The sequence below is a fragment of the Cibotium barometz genome, chromosome 13 (assembly GCF_041138505.1).
Source record: "Cibotium barometz isolate CiBa-2024 chromosome 13, ASM4113850v1, whole genome shotgun sequence".
NCBI lineage: Eukaryota > Viridiplantae > Streptophyta > Polypodiopsida > Cyatheales > Cibotiaceae > Cibotium > Cibotium barometz.
This window is the reverse complement of record NC_141058.1, coordinates 8178201-8200344: the sequence shown is the minus strand read 5'-3', so window position 1 is coordinate 8200344 and position 22144 is coordinate 8178201. Positions and strand designations below refer to the sequence as shown.

Below are 22144 nucleotides of genomic sequence, written 5' to 3'. Positions count from 1 at the left end.
TTTTTGAACGTGATGTGTTCGCAGTTCAACGAATGGGGGATCATGGATGTGGAGTTGTCTGCAATTCATTATTCTATGTGGCAGCTAAAGCTCAAGATGGCATTTTCTTGTGGAGACAGGTTGATTGGTGCATTATCCGAGGTGTACCTAGCAAAGGCCACGCTAGGGTGTCCATGGTTGCATCTGCATCGACTTGGTTTCTTCATCTATGCCCACTATGAGCTACAGAGAGGGTGTTAAAAATAGTATCTCATGTGGAAACGAGTTGTAACAAAGGGCATAAGTTATTATTTAACTTATGCTACATGAGTCGGCCATTTCCATTGTGAGGGTATATATACCCATGCCCACCCATTGTAATATCCATCTATTCATTGCTAAAACACGTCAAGCCTTGTTCGCCAACCTCTCTCTCTCTCTCTGCGTCAACTTCTCTCTCTCGCTCACTGCCTGTGTAAAGCTTCCGCTGCACCAACTCTGACACACTCCCGTTTGTGAAGAGAATGTGGGGGGTACTTCTCGAGCACTCTTGTGCCCCAAATATATGTTCCTACTGTTTGTGAAGAGAAGCATCAAGGTTGCTTTTTGATGGGGGACACTCCCGTTTTTTTTCTTTAAACACATTTTGGCCATAAAATACCGCCACTTGTTTTGAGTGAACGTCAAAAAAACAAGTAAATTATGCTTGGTGGGCAAATCGAGCCTGGGGATGGGCCGGACATCCCCATGACTGCTAGATCGCCATCCTATGGAAACGCTGCCTGACAATTGTCCTTGTGACGTGTGCAAGCGATTTTGCAGCAAAAGGCCTCAATCAGAAAGCGACCGTCACTTTCCTCGGGGTCACCGTTGCGTTCTAGAAAGCACACAACGGAAAGCTTTCACTCTTAAGAAGATAATTGCTGCGCTCTACAGTAGATCTATCATCGCTCAAATTTGTGTTTCTCTTATATATTTATCACTTATTCCATATAATTTTAACATCATCACCTGTTAACATAAGAAGGCGACATTGAGATCGCAATCAATCGGAGTCATGTGATGAATTTAGTGGTGCAGCACCTCTAGTGTTCTAACCCCAATCCTGGTGAATTAGGGCATTGAATTGCACTCTAAGCCTTGGGGTGTTCTTCCCCAATCCTGGTGAATTAGGGCATTGTGATAAGAGTGAAGGATGTGGGCCATTTGTAATCCACAACTGACTTAAATCCCAAAAGCCACCAATTAGGATTTTGTCACTTGTTCTGGGATATAAACCCTAGTATATCTGTGTTGCTTGTTCTGAGATAACCCTAGTATATCTGTGTTGTAGCTACAACTTCAAGTATTCTTTGCATATGTGGAAGACTCTAATCTGACCTTGTTTCCCCTTGAAAATATGACGAGATCTCCATGTTACAATATGATTGCATATCTAGTGGAAGACTTTCAAGATTCCCGAATCGTAGAGGTCTGCTGGCTGAGGCAAGAATCCAACATTTTAATGACAGCATTATTTTCCACTAACAAGAATCCAAGCGAGAACTTAGAGCTTTTGGATGCTAATTAAGATAAGTATTTTTACAATGGCATAGAAAGATTAAAGAACTGGTGGGTGTGGAGAACAAGATGAATTGTGCAGAGTGATAATGAGCGGGCCAGTACTAAAAAGTCTCTGAAGACATGCTGGGGGGTCTGGGATGCGTTGGGAAAAAACAGAGAGAGAGAGAGAGAGAGAGAGAGAGAGAGAGAGAGAGGGATGCGACTAATTGTCGTTGAGGTGCCTAAGCAAGGCCGTGGTGAACAAGTTGGGAGCTGAGAGTTGCGGCAGGTGGCCCTCCGTCGGCAGGACCTCTACCGAGCCTCTGCTGCCCACGAGGTGTTGCCTCATGTAGTCGGACACCACAAGGGGCACCGCGAGATCCTTGCAAGTCTGCAGTACATGCACCTCCAACATCTTGCCGTTCACCTCCTCCACAATACTCCTGAAGTCGCTCTCGAAGATGGTCTTGGCCATGGCGATCGCCACGTCCGGTCTCATGCCAGACAGCGTCACCGTGAACCTCTCGATAGCATCGTGCGCACCCTCCACTCCAACCACCAGACGTGCAAATGTGGCCGCCCATCCTTCGAAATCGGCGGCCATCGCGTCGTAGAGCTGGTCGAGATCCTCCTGCTCAAATCCCCCGTAGTAGTCGCGCTCGTTCAGATACCTGAATCACACAAACGTAACACACTCAAAGAAAGCACGTCGGCGAGTTTGATTAGGGGGCCTCCAGGCCAGACGAAGGTTCAATTAGGGATGCAGTTTCCCAACATGCGAGATTAAGCGAGGGTAATTGGCGAGGATTAGATGATCACCTAGGAGATGCCCCCACGAGAATGAGCTTGTTGAACAGGCTGGGCTGGCTAAGAGCAGCGATGCAGCCTATTATTGCGGACATAGAATGCCCAACATACGTACAAGAATCCACTTGCAGCTCTTTGAGAAGAGCCAGCAGGATTTGAGCGAACGCATGGTAGAATTTGAAGGAGAGAAACGAGTCGAAATCGTGGGAGCTGGTTGAGGAAGCGCCCGGCCAATCGAACAAGATGACTTTGCAGCCCAGATTATTGCTGTTGCTATTGTTAACGATCAGGGAGGGGAGCACATAATCCCACAACGACTGTGTGCAACCGAACCCGTGAGCGAGCACAACGGTTTGGAGCCCTGAACCAACTACTTTCACGTTCAAGGATTTCACTAGCTCTTTTCCTGTTGGCAACATGATGCTTCGAAAACTAAGGTGCTTGCACTGCAAGGTAAGGCTGTGTATGTGAGGAGTGCACAAGAAGAAGGAGAAGAGGATGTCTGTTTTTAGCTGTGAGGGATATATATCGCGAGACGATGGATTCAGAGCCACTTTTCAAGTAAATGATTTACCTGTAAAAAGGCAAAGTTCACGGGCAATCTTCCCCTCCGCGGCCCCGCCCACCCGCTCCAAGCCAGAGCCTAGCTTTTTGCAGCTTTCCTTTTCACACGCTTTTTGGGTCGCTCACATCCACCATCGGCGGCATCACTCTGACATCGTCAGAGTCACTCAAGGACTGTAGCTAAAATATGATGCAGCCTCCTTCTTAGTCTCTAACGATTCACACGGTATAGGGCCTCGGTATAGGGCCTGTTCACGCCACCCACATAGTCGCCCACCAGTGGCCTTACTGCCAGCAGCCACTACCATTGGTGGGTTTGGGTTCACGTGATAAGGAGTGGTTGGACTGCATTTAATATAAGAAAAATGCACTTTATTTTGAATTATCAAGTAGCCATTGGCTGGGACCTTCAAAAACTGTTAAAACCTGAACGTTGGGATGGTGGTAGCCAGTTTTCGTGGGGGGTCATATTTGCCATTGGAGGGCAGCGAGTTGTTTGCATTTTGGTGGTGTGAACTGAATGGAGGGCAGCCAACTCACCTCTAGCCTCCCACTAGCCTGCTGGCGTGAACAACTCCATAAACATGCAAAGACATATGCCTCCATCTTCCAAGCTTGATGCCATCATCCATTACCACATAGGGCCATGTTCTATGATGTTCGATGCTAAGGGTGGCATGAGCGATTGTTTTGAGATATATGCTTGGTTGCATGCTTGATTTTTTACCGCCACGGTCGTCATGCCCACTTTGGCATTTTTTGTCAACAAATACACCCAAATTTTCACATAGGCCTTTAAATGGTACACTTATAAGGGCCTATTCTCACTAGCAGCTTCTAATGGTGGACAATTAAAGGGCAAACAACTACCCTCCATCTAGCCTAAGTTCATAGAAACAATTCATTAAGCACAAACTACCTTTTGGTAGCCCGGAGGGTAGATTCAACACCATCTCCAAGGCCTATTGAGATACAACACTACAAGGAAAAGCGACCGTAGGCGTGTTTATAGACGCATTTTGACAACGTGGTTTAAAATGTTACGAGCGAATTTATAAGCACGTCGACTGACACGCGTCTATAATAGAGGCTATAAGAGCATCCATACTGCATAATAGATGCACTTATAGACGTGTCTATAATAGAGGTTATAAGAGCGTCTATTGCGCGTCTATACTGCATAATAGATGCGCTTATAGACGCGCTCTGGAATTAAAAAAAATTCCAGAGAGCTACCTATGCAGATGTACAATTGCATTTTCTGCACATGCAGCTGCATTTTCTACACAGGAAGCTCTCTGGTTTAAGGTTTTGCTTACTTGTACATAGATGAATCAAGATCAGCAAAGATATCAATATAAAAACTTAAATTAAAGATAGATATGCACAAAAATATTTGTGAACACACTTTGAATATTGATTAAAGAAGATGAGTAATTATATTTTATATCCAAAAATTTATCCATACATGATCCTAGCCACATAAGGCTTAAATAAAAACATAGATACATAAAGAAGATGAAAAATTTCATCTTATATCCAAGAAATTGTCCATACATGATGATGGTAACCACACGAGGCTTGAAAAAGAAACGTAGTTGCATAATCCAAAACTATACATGAAGAAAAAACTAGCAGGTGACTACTCGGAGGATTATGCATAAAGCTATGCATGAGGCCTTATGCATAAAGCCTTAAAAGCATGAGGCCATAAGCATAAAACTATGCATGAGGCCTTATGCATAAGGCTTATGCATAAAGCACTATGCATGAGGCCTTATGCATAAGGCTTATGCATAAAGCACTATGCATAAGGCCTTAAGCATGAGGCCTTAAGCACAAAGCTATGCATGAGGCCTTATGCATAAAGCTTATGGATAAGGCTTATGCATAAAGCACTATGCATAAGGCCTTAAGCAAAAAACTATGCATGAGGCCTTATGTATAAAGCTTATGCAGCATAAGGCTTATGCATAAGGCTATGCATGAGGCCTTAAGCATAAAACTATTTATGAGGCCTTATTAATAAAGCTTATGCATGAGGGCTTATGCGCATAAAACATTATGCATAAAGCATGCATGAGCATTATGCATAAAGCTTATGCGCAAACCTACAAAACAAATCCCCAGCACCCACCAAGGGTGCAATAATAATAGAGGAAAGAGAAGAAAGATATGAAAGCACTTACCTCTTTTTTGTGATGTTGAAAGAGAGGATTAGAGGACCTACAAAACCAACAAAAGAGTGAGAAAAAAGATTAGTAATGCATACATACAAAAGCTTATGCAAGCTATGCCGCTATGCAAGCCCTAAGCCTTATGCAAGCTATGCTAAAGCTTATGCATAAAGCATGCATGAGGCCTTATGCATAAAGCTTTAAGCATAATGCTTTATGCATGAGGCCTTATGCATAATAAAGCTTTAAGCATAATCCTTTATACATGAGGCCTTATGCATAAAGCATTATGCATAAGGCTTTATGCATAATTTATGCATGAGGCCTTATGCATAAAGCTTATGCATAAAGCATTATGCATAAAGCACTATGCATAAGGCCTTAAGCATAAAACTATGCAAGCATGAGGCCTTATGCATAAAGCTTATGCATAAATCATGCATGAGACCTTATGCATAAACCCTATGCATAAAGCTATGCATGAGGCCTTATGCATAAAGCTATGGATGAGGCTTATGCATAAAGCATTATGCATAAAGCTTATGCATAAATCATGCATGAGCATCATGCATAAAGCTTATGCATAAAGATTATGCATAAAGCTTATGCGTAAATCTACAAAACAAATCCCCAGCATCCAAGGGTGCAATAATAATAGAGGAAAGAGAGGAAATATAGAAAAGCAATTACCTCTTTTTCGTTATGTTGAAAGAGAGGATTAGAGGACCTACAAAACCAATAAAAGAGTGAGGAAAGGATTAGTAATGCATACATACAAAAGCTTATGCAAGCTATGCCGCTATGCAAGCCTTATGCAAACTATGCCTCTATGCAAGCCTTATGCAAGCTATGCATAAAACTTTAAGTATAAAGCTATGCATGAGGCCTTATGCATAAAGCTTATGCATAAAGCATTATGCATAAGGCTTATGCATAAATCATGCATGAGGCCTTATGCATAAAGCCTATGCATAAAGCTATGCATGAGGCCTTATGCATAAAGCTATGCATGAGGCTTATGCATAAAGCACTATGCAAGCCACGCTAGCCTAAACTAAACCATACCTCCGCACTATGCATTAAGCATGCATGCATAGATTAAGCTCTATGCATAGAGCTTAATCTATGCATAGATCTCTATGCATTATGAATGCATGCATATAGCTTAATCTATGCATTAAGCTCTACGAATAGAGCTTAATGCATAGATTAAGCTCTATGATTAAAGCTCTATTCATAGATTAAGCTCTATGCATAGAGGACCTACAAAACAAAATCCCTATTTTTGGTAGATAAAAACAGAGGAAAGAGAGGATAAAAAGATAGGAAAGATAGGAAAGCACTTACCTCTTTTTGGTGATGTTGAAAGAGAAGATTAGAAGACCTATAAAACCAACAAAAGGGTGAGGAAAGGATTAGTAATGCATACATACAAAATCCCTAAGAACCTAATACATACATGCAAAATCGAAAAGAGAGGAAAGAGAGAAAAGCATTTACCTCTTTTTGGTGAAGTTGAAAGAGAGGATTAGAAGACCTACAAAACAAAACAAAAAGTTGAGAAAAGAATTAGTAATACAAAACCCTAAAAGTGTGAATAGCATGGATACACAAGGAGGTTTAAGCCTTGTGCATAAGGAGGTTTAAGTATAAGCCTCTTATGCATAAGAGGCCTCTTATGCATAAGAGGCCTCTTATGCATAAGCCTCTTAGGCTTATGCATAAGAAAGAGAGAGAGAGAGAGAGAGAGAGAGAGAGAGAGAGAGAAGAGAATACCATTCAAAAATTTTAAACATAAGAAGCTTATGCATGAGAGAGAGAGAGAGAGAGAAAAAGAGAGAGTGAAGAGAATACCAATCAAAAACCCTAATTCTAAACATTTAATTCAAAAATTATAAATATATGAAGAGATGGGAGAGACTTGGGAGGTTCACCTCAAAAAATGTTAGTATACCACGTGAGTTCAGCAGGAGGGGTTTTTTAACTAGATACATTGAGAAAAATTAACAGGATTACATTAACAGGAGGGGTTTTTTAATTCAACTTTAGAAAAAAATCCATTAGTTCATAAGTAAAGAGGGGTTGTTTTACTAGGGAAAAATTTTTAGTTAAGGGGTTTTTTAAATACCTCTTGAACGCACATGATACCTAGAGTTTTCTAGTAGTGCACCCCCCGAGGTGAGAGACAAGTAGGATAGAGATTACCTTGTGAATGAGGAATCGTCCTTGGGAGGAGGAGACTTTCGATTACCTTGTAACGAATCCCCCTTGGGAGGAGACTTGAGAGGAGACTTTTTGTGAGGAGAGGACAAAGGGTGGGGAGGAGATTTTGTGAGGAGAGGACAAACAGTGAGGTGCAGCCATCATGAGGAAGAGAAGGTTGCAAAAACTTAGGGTTATGTACAGTAGAGGGAGCAGAGGGGAAGCGAAAATAGTTGTGGCGTCGACGTGGGATTATTCAAAAAAAAATTATAACAGAGCGAGGCTATATGCGTGGCTATTTACGCTGCAAATAGCCGCGCATATAGCTACGTAAACCCCACCAGATCGCAAATTCGCCCATGGCCCACTCTCTCACTTCCATCTCTCTCTAGTTTGCGTGGCTATGTTCTCATTCTCTTGTAGTACAATACCAACCCTCTCTTGTTTAAAAAGCCAATGGCCCACCATAAAAGGAGTTATAGTTCATGTTTTTTTGTAAAACTTTGCTTCACTCTAGCCAATGACAGCTTTCTTTTATCCATTTTTAAAATTAAATCAAGGTGTTGTATCAACTATTGGTTTCTTTATATGATGGGTTATGAATCCCGCCACCACCAGTGGCATCAATTGATAGGCTGTTGGTAGGGAGTCTTAAGAACGTCAAGGAATAGGCTCAAATTCTTGAAAAAGCATTCAAATCTTGTTGGTATCCCATCACAATGAAGGGAGACCCTGCCCGTGACCTTGGATAGGTAGATGAAGAGAACAGTTTTGAACTGGTCAATTTATGAAAGACGACTAGTTTCATTTGAACCATAGCTTACCAAAAAAACCTTCTTTGAAAGACCTATTAATTCATGCCACAATGGCAACACCCAAGAGCCAATTCAACTCTCCCATGCTTGCTTTTTGGCAAGTGTTGTCCATTTTTACTTGATTTGAAGTTGGTATATCCCATCACTATAGAGGGAGACCTTTCCCGTAAAAATCAACCTTGGATAGGTAGATGAAGAGAACAACTCTGGACTTGTCAATTTATGAAAGATAACAGTTTCATTTGAACCACAACTTACCCAATGTTGTGTAAAACAAAAAAACTTCTTTGAAGGACCCATTAATTCACACATGCACCACGATGGCAACACCTAAGAGCCAATTCGACTCTCCCATACTTGATTTTTAATAAGTGTTACCCATTTTTACTTGATTTGAAGTTGGTATCCCATCACTAATGAAGGGAGACCCTGCTCGTCAAAAATCAACCTTGGGTAGGTAGATGAAGAAAACAACTCTAACTGGTCAATTTATGAAAGATGACTAGTTTCATTTGAACCGTAGCTTAACAATTTTTGTGTAAAACAAAAAAAAACTCTTTGAATAACCTATAAATTCACACATGCACCACGATGGCAACACCCAAATGCCAATTCGACTCTCCCACACTTGATTTTTAACAAGTGTTGGGGGGGGGGGTGTTACCATATTATAGTAGTGATGTGTGTGAACACACTTAGGACCGCCGAGGCACTTTTTCCCTCACTAGGAGGTTTTTTCCCCCGTGCATTGTATATACGCCCATTATCTTTTAGGGTTGGTTATCTTTTATTTTTGGCACTCATAATACACTACAGTGTTGTGCTCAAGCTTCCTCATCTTCTTGAAGTTGTGTGTGCATTCCTGCAACCCTAATTCCAACAATTGGTATCAGAGCAGGCTTCCTCCTCCCGGGCAGCATCACCGGCACCTGCCGCTTCATCTCCTCCGATTGCAACGAGGTTTCACGAGCGTCTGCAGGTTAGTATATGCCGTGGGAAAGCCCGTAGGGCTAGTTTGTTTCAGAATTTTGATCTGAAGTCATTTCGCCCTCCGTTTTTGCATTCCAAGTACTGCGCAGGCAAAATCGTCCTACTGTGCAGATTTTCTGTCAAGATTAAAATCTGCAGGACAGGTGCCCATTCGTCTGTTTTGGGCTGTGCTACATAGCACAGGTCGATTTTATACAGGTTTACCTCTTACAGACAGCATTTACATCTAGTAGTACAGTCATTGGCCATGGCTGACAACAATGATGTATTCCGCATGTTGGCTGCTGAGGATAAGTTGGATGGCACCAACTATCCATTGTGGGCATATATGATGCGACATGTATTGGTAGCAAAGGGGTTATGGAACATTGTGCAGGGTATTGATGCACGTCCTATTGTGGCTGGGAATGCTGCAAACACATCAGAAACAGGTACTGTTGATGATGGTGTAGGCACAAGTGCTGTAGCAGCTGTTCGAGAACCACCACTTTCAGCAGAGCAGATTCGTTGGGATGGTAGAGATGCGCAGGCTCATGCCTTGATTGCGCTGTCTGTCAAACGTACCATTATCCCACATATTCGCTCCTGCAGGACTTCTAAGGATGCTTGGGATGTACTTGCCACATTGTATCAGGCAAGAAATGAGGCTCGTGTTGCTTATCTCCGAAAACAGTTGGAGAGTGAGCATATGAACGAAGGTGATTCTATGGATAGCTTTTTGACAAAGATCAAGGATTTCAAAGAGCAGCTCATTTCTGCAGATGAAATCCTGTCAGACAGTTCACTTGTGCAGACTGTTTTGAATGGTCTACCAGATTCTTATCAGGGTTTTGCTTCCACTCTTCGCTTGATGATGAAAGGCAATCCCAATGCCTTATCATTTGAGGAGTTAGTTTCTGTTTTGCTGCAAGAAGACCAGTCAAGGCAAAACAGGAATATTATGCGTGTCGCAGATCAAGCTTTCGTTGCTAGTCAGAGAAGCGGGAAAGGTAAAGCTGGCTTTTCTTCTAGTAAGCAGAAATCTGCAAATGCTGCGCAACCAAAGAAGGAAGACAAAGATGAGAAGAAGGGTGACAAACAGAAGACATTTTGCAAGTACTGTAAGGGAAATGATCATGTCATCAAAGCGTGTCCTAAGCTGGCTGCGAAAGAGGCTAAGAAGAAAGAGGCTGGTATGGCTGTTGCAGATGCCTCTCCTTCTAACAATGAATCTGCTAATGTTGTGCTAGATACAGAATGGGCATTCAATGCGCAGTGCAGTTATGACCCATCTTTGCATGACACATGTATGTCTGCAGTAGATTCAGATGTATGGTACTTTGACAGTGGTGCCACTAAGCATATCACCTCGCAGCGCAGTTTATTCACTTTCCTTGAGTCTGCTCCCACAGGGAATACTGTCACTTGTGCCAATAACTCCTCTTATCCCGTTGAAGGAGTTGGACAGATTGTGCTGAATGTTGCAAATGGCAACACCTTTACACTTTTTGATGCATTGTATGTGCCAGGGATCAAAAAGAATCTGCTGTCAGTCTCCGCATTTGCCAAAACAGGTTTGGTTGTAAAATTTGTGGATGACAGATGTACTGTTCATGATCTCTCTTGTGGTGACATCATTGTAGCATCTGGTTCACTATGTCGAGGGCTGTATAAGCTCAATATGGATGGCAAATGTGTAGAGGATTCAGCATGTGCTATTATGGATACGCAGGCTATTTCAGATGCAAAACTGTGGCATGCACGTTTTGGTCATCTGAATTTTGCAAGTTTGCTGCGCCTGCTGCAGAAATCTGAAATGGTGTCTTCTTTGCCTAAGCTTGAGGCACCTGTCAAGCATGTTTGTGAGGGCTGCATATTGGGTAAAATGCAGCATGCTTCCTTTCCCAAAGATGGATCAGTGAGAGCTGAACGCAGATTGCAGCTTGTTCACAGTGATGTTTGTGGTCCCATGCAAACTCCATCATTTGGAAACTACCTTTACTTCGTGACTTTCATTGATGATTTTACCAGGCATGCATGGGTATATCCTTTGAAGGCAAAGTCCGAAGTGTTTTTGTGCTTCAAACAGTTTTGGGTTATGGCTGAAAATGTGTCAGAAAGTAAGATGGGCACCCTCCGTTCAGATCGAGGGGGGGAGTATATGTCTTCAGAATTTAATGCATTTCTGGCTGAGCGTGGGATAAAACACCAATGTACAGTGCCGTATACACCACAGCAAAATGGTGTGGCTGAGAGAAAAAACAGGTCTCTCATGGAAATGGCAAGATGTATGGTTAAGAGTCAAAGTCTACCACATGGTTTTTGGCTTGAGGCTGTCATGTGTGCCACTTATGTACTAAACAGGTGTCCCACCAAAGCATTACAGGTTGTCACTCCATATGAGGCTTGGCATAGCCGCAAGCCATCTGTTGGCCATTTACGTGTTTTTGGTTGCCTGGCATATGCATTAGTGCCTGTGCAACATCGCAGAAAATTGGATGACAAAGCTGTCAAATGTATTTTTGTTGGATATAGTGCTGAGAGCAAAGGCTATCGTTTGTATCATCCACAGACAAAGCGCATTTTGGTTAGCCGTGATGTTGTATTTGTGGAAGATGCAGTTCAGCCCTTGGTTTCATGTACTAAGGAGACAGATATCAGCTCACGTGATGTCTATGATACATTGTTGCCTCTTTTCAGTGGTGCACAGTCAAGTGCAATACCTCATGAGGCAGTTTTTCAGCCTATGCAGGTTTTAAATGATGGCACAGATCAGCCTATATCTGATGCAGATGTGCATGATGCACTTGAGGATGAGAGACAAGAGATTGAGGGCTCTAGGAATATGCCTAGATGGCTGGTGCAGACTTTGCGTGACAGCAAGTTGGATGCCCCTTTGTCTAGTCGCACTCGTTCTGGCTCTCATGGTGCCTCTTATGCGTCAGATTGTTATGCATTGGCTGTTTCTAGTATGTGCGATGAAAGTGAGCCTGTTTCATTTGATGAGGCACAAAGTTCAGAAAATTGGATGGCTGCTATGCAAGCAGAATACGATGCTATTATGAAGAATGGTACATGGTCTTTATGTGACTTGCCCCCTGGCAAGAAGGCCATTAGCACTAAGTGGGTATACAAATTGAAGCGTAAGCCTGATGGCACAGTGGATCGCCATAAGGCTCGGCTTGTTGCAAAAGGTTATGCTCAAGAGAAGGGCATTGATTTTGATGAGACTTTTGCTCCCACATGTCGTATGACCACTGTTCGTAGCATCTGTGCATTAGCAGCTCATAATGGTTGGAATGTACATCAGCTGGACATAAAGACTGCGTTCTTAAATGGAGATTTGCATGAGGAGGTGTATGTATCGCAGCCTCGTGGTTTTGTTCAAAGAGGGCAGGAAAACAAAGTGTGCAGGTTAAAAAAGGCTTTATATGGTTTAAAGCAAGCTCCACGAGCTTGGTATGAAAAAATACATGCATATTTGACTGCACATGGGTTTCAGAATAGTCCAACAGAAAGCACTTTGTATGTTAAACGTGTGGATGGTGTACATCTAATCATTGCTCTCTATGTCGATGACATGCTGCTCACAGGACCAAATGAGAGTCATATTGCTGATTTTAAGGCTGATTTGAATGCCTCTTTTGAGATGTCAGATTTGGGGCATTTGCATCATTATTTGGGGATACAATTTAAGCAGTGTGATGGAGGTATTGCTTTGTGTCAGACAAAGTATATTGAAACATTGTTGCGGAGATTTGGCCTTGAAGACTGCAAGCCTATGCTACTCCAATGGAGACAGGTTTGAAGTTGAGTCTTCATGATGCTGGAGATCACTTTGATGTCACACTCTATCAGACAGCTGTTGGTTGCCTCATTTATGTATGCATTACGAGGCCAGACATTCAGTTTGCAGTCTCACAGGTGAGCAGATTTATGCATAGCCCAGGCATTAAGCATTGGCAGGCAGTGAAGCGTATCTTTCGCTATTTGAGTGGTACTCGGCATCTTGGGTTGTTTTATCCCAAGGGGGGATCATTGCCGCCAGATTTACATGTTTTTTCAAATTCTGACTGGGCTGGTTGTTATGACACACGCGTGTCCACAAGTGGTTTTTGCTTCATGCTTGGAAGCTCATGCATATCATGGTTGAGCAAGAAGCAGCCTACTGTGGCCACTTCTAGTTGTGAAGCTGAGTACAGGGCAGCTTTCACAGCTACGGTTGAGTGTGTGTGGCTCAGACGCCTTATGGCTGATTTGGGTGTTGGGCAGCCATCTGCCACCACCATCTTCACTGACAGTCAGAGCGCATTGGCAGTTGCGCGGAACCCAGTGTTCCATGCTCGTACGAAGCACATTGAGGTGCACTACCATTATGTCAGGGAGAGACTCTCTGCAGGAGAGATCAGTTTGGCTTATGTGCCAACACAGGATAACCTTGCAGACCTTTTCACAAAGGCTCTGCCTCGTGAAAAGTTCGAAGCTTTTCGCAAAGCTTTGGGCTTACTCCCTTTTGTGGATTCGTCCACATAGCTAGACACTTCCCTATACATGAGTGCTAGCTCTTGTTCACCGCATCACTCCAGGGGGGATTTGTTACCATATTATAGTAGTGATGTGTGTGAACACACTTAGGACCGCCGGGGCACTTTTTCCCTCACTAGGAGGTTTTTTCCCCCGTGCATTGTATATACGCCCATTATCTTTTAGGGTTGGTTATCTTTTATTTTTGGCACTCATAATACACTACAGTGTTGTGCTCAAGCTTCCTCATCTTCTTGAAGTTGTGTGTGCATTCCTGCAACCCTAATTCCAACAGGGGGTGGTTCATTATATATATATATGTAGCATAGCACCTTATATAAAACCTCTACAAAAGGAGGGGGATGTGTGCGTGTTGGAGGGGTTGGTTTTGGTGTTCACTTTATATATATGTAACATATATATAGCACAGTATTCAGAGAGGAGTGTTTATTAATGGAAACTAACATACCATATATAGCAAGAGGATTAAAAAAAGCAATTATTTGATGTAATTAATACATGAAACTTTACAAAGATCAGAGGATTTTAATTCAAAATCAAAACATGTATACTTACAAAAGGGGGGTACATAATTGTGTTAAAAGTTCTAAGAATTAGAAATAAGAGCATTACACATCTATGGGTTTTTATAGAATGATCCCCTCAAGAGTAAAAACAAGCTAACTTATGTGTTGTAAATATTTTTTCATTAGAAATCTTGAACTCCATCTTTAAGTGCATGTACATATGAGGGGCCAAATGTGCCACTTTTAGCATTTACTATGTTTGGCTTGCCACCTCAAAGGCCCTTTTTGGTTCCCACTTATGTATTGATGAAGCAAGGCGATGCACTTTGTGTGTGTGTGTGTGTGTGTGTGTGTGTGTGTGTGTGTGTGTGTGTGTGTGTGTGTGTGTGTGTGTGTGTGTGTGTGTGTGTGTGTGTGGTAAGGTTGTGGTCATTTCTCAATGCTAAGACCACGGTTTCACATCTTTCAAGGAGGTATGTGCCAATTTTGAGGTGTGTCTTATAAAGTGGATATACTAGGGTGGTTGAATGAGCTAGGCAAGGGTTGATTAGCTTAGCACATGTGGATAGAGGAGCTCTAGGTTTGGGCTTGCAAGGAATAGCCCCTAATCTCATAGGCTTAAAGTTAGAAACACAAACTTATAGTCCACTTGACACCCTCCATGAATATCCCCTCAACTCATAGGCTTCAAGGTTTCTACACAATATTAACACTTTTTAACATTTTTTATTTTGCAAGAAGGTATAAAACATTTTTGGCACCCTATATTTTTTTCTACTAATATAGTGTGTTGAGAGTATTTCCCTAGTAGAAATTTATTCAAGTTAAAACAACAAAATTAAAGAGAAATGTTTTTTTAAATAAAATTCTCAAAAATCCACAAAAGTGGCTTTTTTGAGAATAAGACTAGTGATAGAATGATACGAAAATACACCCAAATTTTCCTAAACATCAATTAAAGAAAAGTAATACTCATTTTCAACAAAGATCAGCATGGATGAGCTAAATAGGAGTCTTAGCCATAAAACTGGCCTCTTATAGAAATGGTTTTCACTATTGCTTGCTTATCATACAAGCTTCACATACATCCAAACTATCCAAAAGTGGTGGAAAATGCCCACCTAGCTTACTCTTTCTTTTGTTTTTAATAAGCTTGCTTATCATACAAGCTTCACATACATCCAAACTATCCAAAAGTGGTGGAAAATGCCCACCTAGCTTACTCTTTCTTTTGTTTTTAATAAGTTATGCATGCTAAGATGCCCATACCTCTCATGCCATGTGCTTACTCCCCACATTGGCTTGGGTTACAAATGTGAAAATCTCATGCAAATTATTTCTTTGCATGAACTTGGTAGCAACCTTATTATTTCTGCATACACTTTGGCAACAATCTTTGCATACACTTGGTAGTAGCCTTGTTGTCAAAAATGGCAATTACATTCTAGTCAAAATACACTCGCAACAAGCATGGTCGATAGTGGCCAAGTTAGAAATGAGGTTTCTCTTCATATATGGGAAACAAATAACATTTGAAAGTGTTTTTCAAGAGCCTATTTAAGACATAAGTGAGAAATTACTTGTATCTCTGATATTGCACGTTACATCATTTTCCCCACTACCACCATTGTCAACTCCAACAAGTTTAAAAGGGAGCAATAACAATCATTGCAGTCATATGCTTAGAAGTTCCACTTTCAATGATCGAAGAATCATTATACTTTTTACTATATTGGTTATTTCACTACACAACTCCTCAATGGCTACAAATGGCTCTATTTTTACACCATGACTAGATTATTGCTTAGTTTTTACATTGCCATTTTTGGTATCTACTTGCTATGTGTTCTTTTTTTGTTAAGGTAAAAATGTTTAACTTTTTTCGTCGTATCTAAAGAGTCCCTATCCTTCTTCTTATTGGAGTCAGTAGAGAAAGCCTACTAAAGTAAAGAACTAAATGCCTCAAAGGGGAGAGGAATAGGCATAATGTTAACATTCAACTTGTGAAAAACTTATCATATTTAGCCCACAATACCTAAAAACTGTGGCAAGCAAGGGTCATACATGCCATGTTAATGCCAATTGTAGCCATTTAGTCTTAAAGATCTATGATTTAACACCTCCCCTTGATCAACCTTTCATATCACATAAGATGATCACGTAAGATGTGCTTAACCAAGAGACTCCACAAAGAAACCATATAGACTTATTTACTTAAGCTCTCTAAAACCACTAAGTATGTCACCACACAAGGAGTATCCGACTTCTTTGCATCACTCGATCTCCCATGTCTCTTCTCTTCATTACATGATCCTTCTTTTTACAAAAATAGCAAACACAAGATCTTTGTGTGGTCATGACATACATTGACTTCTGTGCACCCTCACCGTCCTTACATGCCCACCCCTCTCCCAGTTACAGTTTGCAAGGCTATGTAGGCATGTACCCTAGACATTAGAAGCTTATGTCACCATGATGTTCTTACAAAACTTTGCAGATTTATATCAAGTTGAAATGCACCTTTGGGTATTTTATTTGGGAAGGCACCTTTGGGTATTCTTATTTGAGAAGGCACCTCTAGATTTAGACGAAGATTGCATCGAGGTGACATCTAAGGAATACATAGCTAGAGTGCCAATGGACATGGCCATATGCCAAACGGATCTCAAATGTATCAAGGCTCTTCCCACGTCCAAGTTAGCATATATGCAATAATATATGCCCCTAGAAGTGGGATTTGTTAGCTATATTCATGGTACATTATCAACTTATTGTTCCTATTGTACCTTTTGTTAGGGTTGCGTCCTATGCTGATGATCTATTGAGCTTGCATATTTTTTTAGTATCTTTGGGGGTAGTGGAGTTCTGCATGATAAACTAGAGAGAAACATGTAATTTAAAAAAAACTAAGATGAGAAGGACGACCAAGATACTCTCATGTTAAAAGTGATGGGAAAAACTTGGTGGGTGCGCACCTCCTCTTCCTGCTAGTATCCCTAAGTTATGCCTAAAAATACTTGTACTTTAGAATATGTGCACGACTTGCAGTCTCCAAAAGGTAATATGGAAGTCCAAATCTATTGCAAGAACATCCCAAAGTCCATAAATCAACATGGGGTGCAGCTCTTAAATGGTTGCTAACTGATTGATTCAATTGATGCAATTCACTATGCATTAAGATGCAACACATGTTGAAGGTTATGGATATAGCCTGCTACGCTAGTCAAACTATACCACAATGAACCCTTTTGGAAGCCTTAGGGGATAGTAGAATTGCATCCACCCGAAAAAGGCCAAGTTCTCTTGCTAAATGAGCACAACTTTGTTGAATTAACCTATCCTTGAGCATCATTAACTCAAATGTGGGGAAGCCCCAATATTCAGAAAAAGGGTGCCTTATCTTAACTTTTAGGCCACGAATCCCGAACACTGGTTACAATTTGAACCAAAGGGAACCTAGCTAACCTGCTATGCTAGTCAAACTATACCACAATGACCCCTATCAAAAGCGTTAAGGGGATAGTTGGAATTACACCCACTCGAAAAAGGCCAAGTTCTCTTGCCAAATGAGCACAAATTTGTTGAGTTAATTGATCCTTGAGCATCATTAAAAATCAAACGTGGGAAAAACCCAATGTTTAGGAAAAGCGTGCCTCTCATCCCAAATTTTAGGTCACGAATCACGAACTACTGCAATTTGAATCAAAGGGAATCTAGTTAACCTGTTATGCTAGTCAAACTATACCACAATGATCCCTACTGAAAGCCTTAAGGGGATAGTTGGAATTGCACACCCACCCAAAAAAGGCCAAGTTCTCTTGCCAAAGAGCACAAATTTATTGAGTTAATTGATCCTTGAGGATCGTTAAGGGAAATACCCAATGTTTAGGAAAAGGGTGCCTAACTTAACTTTTAGGCCATAAATCTCAAACTACTATAATTTGAACCCAAGGTGAGCCTAGGTACCCTACTACTCTAGTCAAACTATACCACAATTACCCCTATCAAAAACCTTAAGGGGATAGTCAGAATCACACCCACCCTAGAAAGGCCAAGTTCTCTTGCCAAATGAACACAAATTTGTTAAGTTAACTAATTCTTGAGCATCGTTAACTGAAACATGGGAAAAACCCAATGTTCAGGAAAAGGGTGCCTCATCTCAACTTTTAGATCACGAATCTCCAATTACTGGTTACAATTTGATCCAAAGGGAACCTAGTTGATTCCAAACAATATTAGAATAGTGCAAATTTGTAAAATTACTACATTTTTCCTCCCGGTTGGCTAGCTTGCTTGAATGCAAACTGGGAATAGGGAAACTATTAATGATTCTCCATCTTTTTAGGATAGAGATTCCGCTGAAAACTTGTTTTCGTTTGAGGTTGATATGTATATGTTCAAAAGTAATTTACATCCAATAGAATAGAATTGGTGATGTGTACAGTCCGTGCATTATATAACTAAGCTACATTAATGAACGGAAGGTCGAGGCCTACACGGCAGTTCGGTTCAGTTAATCTTTTTGTTCCCGAAAGTTGAAACCGTTAATCTTTCAGTTAGCGACCCGGTTTGTTTGTGCCACGGTGGGGTTACAACTTCGAGTCACAAACTTACGCCGTCACGGTTAGGTTCAGCCAGGACTCTACCACACTCATACTTAATTATTACTGTATATAAGGGGCGGGTCACGGCGTCGTGCGAATCATGGAGATTCAATCATTCAAGCAAGAATCGAGATGCCAAAATTCCAATTTCCAATATGCTTCGCATCCGCAACGCGACAAAACACGACAGCTGTACGACCAATCAGCTCTAATAAAAGCCAAAAGCTGCAGCGGCAGCCCTCTTGTGCAGACCTAAAAGCGAGCCCTTGTCGGATTAGAGGTGGACCCCACTCTCCTCGCCAGCGACCGCCCGCCGCCCGCGTGCAATTTTTAAAAAGTATTAAAGCCGCCCCGTGAAATTTGGAACCTTTAGAGGGCATCAAACTTCAAAGCTTCTAGAGAAGGCCTCCTAGGTTGCAAAAGATAAACAAATCAGATATCTCCGTCAAACTAAGGGTTTAGGGTAGGCTTTCAGACCAGTGTTGGGGAAACTATTTTTAGTGCACCTTACATTGAACCTTCTCATCATGAATTGAAGAGGAAATTGCAATTTTGAACAAGGTTTTTCTTCATACTAAAATCTAATTATAACTAAATCTTGAAACTTTGGAAAAGGTATTTTTTCTTCTCCTCTCAGCTTGAGAAGGTTTCTTTGGAAATTGAACAAGTTCCAGGTTAAGCTAAACCGGACCCTAGAGTAGACCCTAGAGTGAATGAGCTATGCAAAATTGCATGCATTCATTAATACATCGTTTTTGCGTGCAAAACTGGCTTGAAATGGGCTACTTTTGAAAGAATTTGTAGGGCTTCTTAAAGATAGCCCTGCAGGGCTCCTTAAAGATAGCGCAAATGTTTCTTACCCCCCAATACTCGAGACCCCTCTTGCACTTGGTGAGACAGCTCTTACGATTTATAGCTTAAAATTCCACCTCCTCTCATGAGTCATGCATGAAAGGTAGAATAAAATGATCCTTCCCTCACTTGGCTGTAGCACCTTGAGGAACCTTGTGCGTGTGTACCACTGCTGAGCAGCGAAATAGCGCTACTAGTTTCGTTGCTGAGTAGTGAAAGTACTGCATAATAAAAAAAAGCTGGGGCAGAATAGGGAGTCTACACATGACACCCCAGTGTGCCCCAACTCTTTTTTTTCTAATGTAGACATAGTAAAACTAACATAACTTCACATCATCATGGACAAGTGTAATGTAAAACTTACAAATACCCAAAAGAAAAGACATTTGCAAACCATGGTTTTCGGAATGTCAAAATTCAATTACAATACTTAGCGGAATTACATGAGTGTTATTTCCAGAAAAACTCATATACAAGATAAAGCGTAATAAAAACCTATGGAGCTAGGGGCTATCTAGATCTCATGTTGTGCGATTGATATTGTTCCTTGCAGCTCCTTCACTTCTCACATTTCCATTGCTATTGGCATGGACATTTGCACCACCATTTCTAGTTACATGATCCTAAAATACAATAAACGACATGTTCTACGTCTAGCGTGGGGCTTTGATGTAAGTTGTGGTAGCTACCATAAATCATGCTATAGTGACGAGCAACTTTTGAGACTAACAAATTCCAATATTGAATGATCTATCTATCTATTTAGTATCCATCCTAATGCTATTCTTTTAATGAGTGATATCCGTCTTTGACACCCCCCATATATCTATCATACTATACAATTACAATTCTTCTAGCACATGCTCGCACATGCTCAATGTGGCAATCCTCCTCAAACCCTTTTTTGTGTTCATCGAATCCTAAGGTGCCAAGTAGTATACCCGCGTGCGCGGTTGCCCTTCTGGTGACATCCAGTGGGCCGTGACAAGACGGCGACTGAATACTTGCCAACGCGCGTGCTCTGGTTTTCACCATCCAAACAACCGAAGCGGCCCCGCGCCAACAACCAATGCCCACATCATTCCAATTTCCATCTTTCTAATCACCAAGCTCACCGACAATATAAATACACACCCCCATATATAACTACAATAGATCTTTATAAGGTCCATTGCACCATCCCCAAGGGCCATACATAAATAGGATAGAATCAGTGTTGTTCGAAAAAAACTATTTTCCCAAAAAGTAAAAAACCTTCATCTAAAAATTGTGGAATTATTTATAAAGAAAATTTTCAAGTTTTGAAGGTTTTTGTTCTACAACCCCTCAAAATCTGCAGGTTTTTATACCCTTAAGTTTCAAATTTGAAGGTAATTTTAAAAATCTGCAGGTGCAAATCACACTAGACCAGGGTTTTTTTCGTAGATTCAGTCCACAACGCTAGGGCCAAACAAATAGCTTTGACTCCTTCAATGAACTTAAAAGTTAAACATAACTTGTGATCAATGTACATTGACAAATGTGAAAGTAAGTGTTTAAAAGAAGAGCACCACACAAAGACAACAACACCCTTAAATGCACACGTCTAGTCAATTCCATCCATTGAATCATAGGGGTCCTTTTATTATGGAGACAAAAAAAAGACATATAATTTTTTAATATTCATAAAAACATTGCATATATATTTCTTGTTATTAAAATAACACAATTCAAATGTGGTACATTTTTGTGAATATATAGTAATATTCTTATGTTTGCTCTTCCGTGCGCCGAGGTGATTGCACACATAACAAGAAAGAGCATGGTTGGTGCATGTATTGTCAAATGCAAATTACTTGACAAAAGTGGGAGACTTTCAAAGATCATAATTGCATGCGCACTAGGATCATAATATTTAATTCTACATGATTTGTGCATGATAATAACGTGTGGTAGAAATAAGTGCATTGATACATTCTTTAGTATCGTAGTAAAGATCAAGCTTCTCTTTTTTAATCTTGAAATGGAGTTCTCCATATTATTCAAAAGCTTCCACAATTTCTCCTCACGAAGACTCGTTCATAGGTGAGATGATGAGTGAGAGTGGAAGTGAGATGATGAGTGCTTTGATTTCCATGCTTGACTCCCATTCATGCTTGACTCGTTCATAGGTGAGATGATGAGTGCTTTGATTTCCATGCTTGAGTCCCATTCTTTGAACGTTGATGAGACCTCTTTGGAAATAGCAATTGCTAACATGGTAGTTGTTTTGATAAGACCCTTTTCTAACATGTATGATGCCTTCCACTTCTCTTTGGTCCAAAGGGGGAAGTTGAAAGTAAGAGGGTGATGAGCCTTCTTGGTTTCTGGTAAGGTTTTTTCACCAATGGGTGGGGAGTGCATGCCCAAAGCTGGAAGATGTGAGGTAGCAACTTCTCTAGATTGGTTATAGGGTAGCTTCCCATAAAGATTGTTCTGAGTGGAAGTTTACATGGCATCAATATTCACATATGATGAGAGCTATCACAACCTAGGTGGTTGGTTGGATAGCTTAAAGTTAGAGCTAGCATTAATATAATCCTAGACAAAGTTGGTGTCTCATA

At 41.0% G+C, this 22144-nt stretch overlaps 1 protein-coding gene across 1 annotated transcript; it reads right to left on the bottom strand.

Moving 5' to 3' along the window:
- Positions 1 to 1495: 1495 nt before the first annotated feature.
- On the bottom strand, positions 1496 to 2875 carry LOC147632330 (karrikin insensitive 2 receptor CA-like). The gene is made up of 2 exons (XM_086807154.1): positions 2341 to 2875; positions 1496 to 2192 (listed from the first exon to the last, which is right to left on the bottom strand). The coding sequence occupies exons 1-2, from the start codon at positions 2745 to 2747 to the stop codon at positions 1745 to 1747; spliced, it is 855 nt and encodes a 284-aa protein (XP_086663280.1). The 5' UTR covers positions 2748 to 2875; the 3' UTR covers positions 1496 to 1744.
- Positions 2876 to 22144: the final 19269 nt, after the last annotated feature.

Bases quoted from the DNA above. Each gene is read 5' to 3' on its own strand.
- LOC147632330 (XM_086807154.1), bottom strand. From the start codon at position 2,747: ATGTTGCCAACAGGAAAAGAGCTAGTGAAATCCTTGAACGTGAAAGTA. The intron at 2,193-2,340 runs GTGATCATCTAA...TGTGTGATTCAG, and splicing joins CTCGTGGGGGCATCTCCTAG to GTATCTGAACGAGCGCGACT.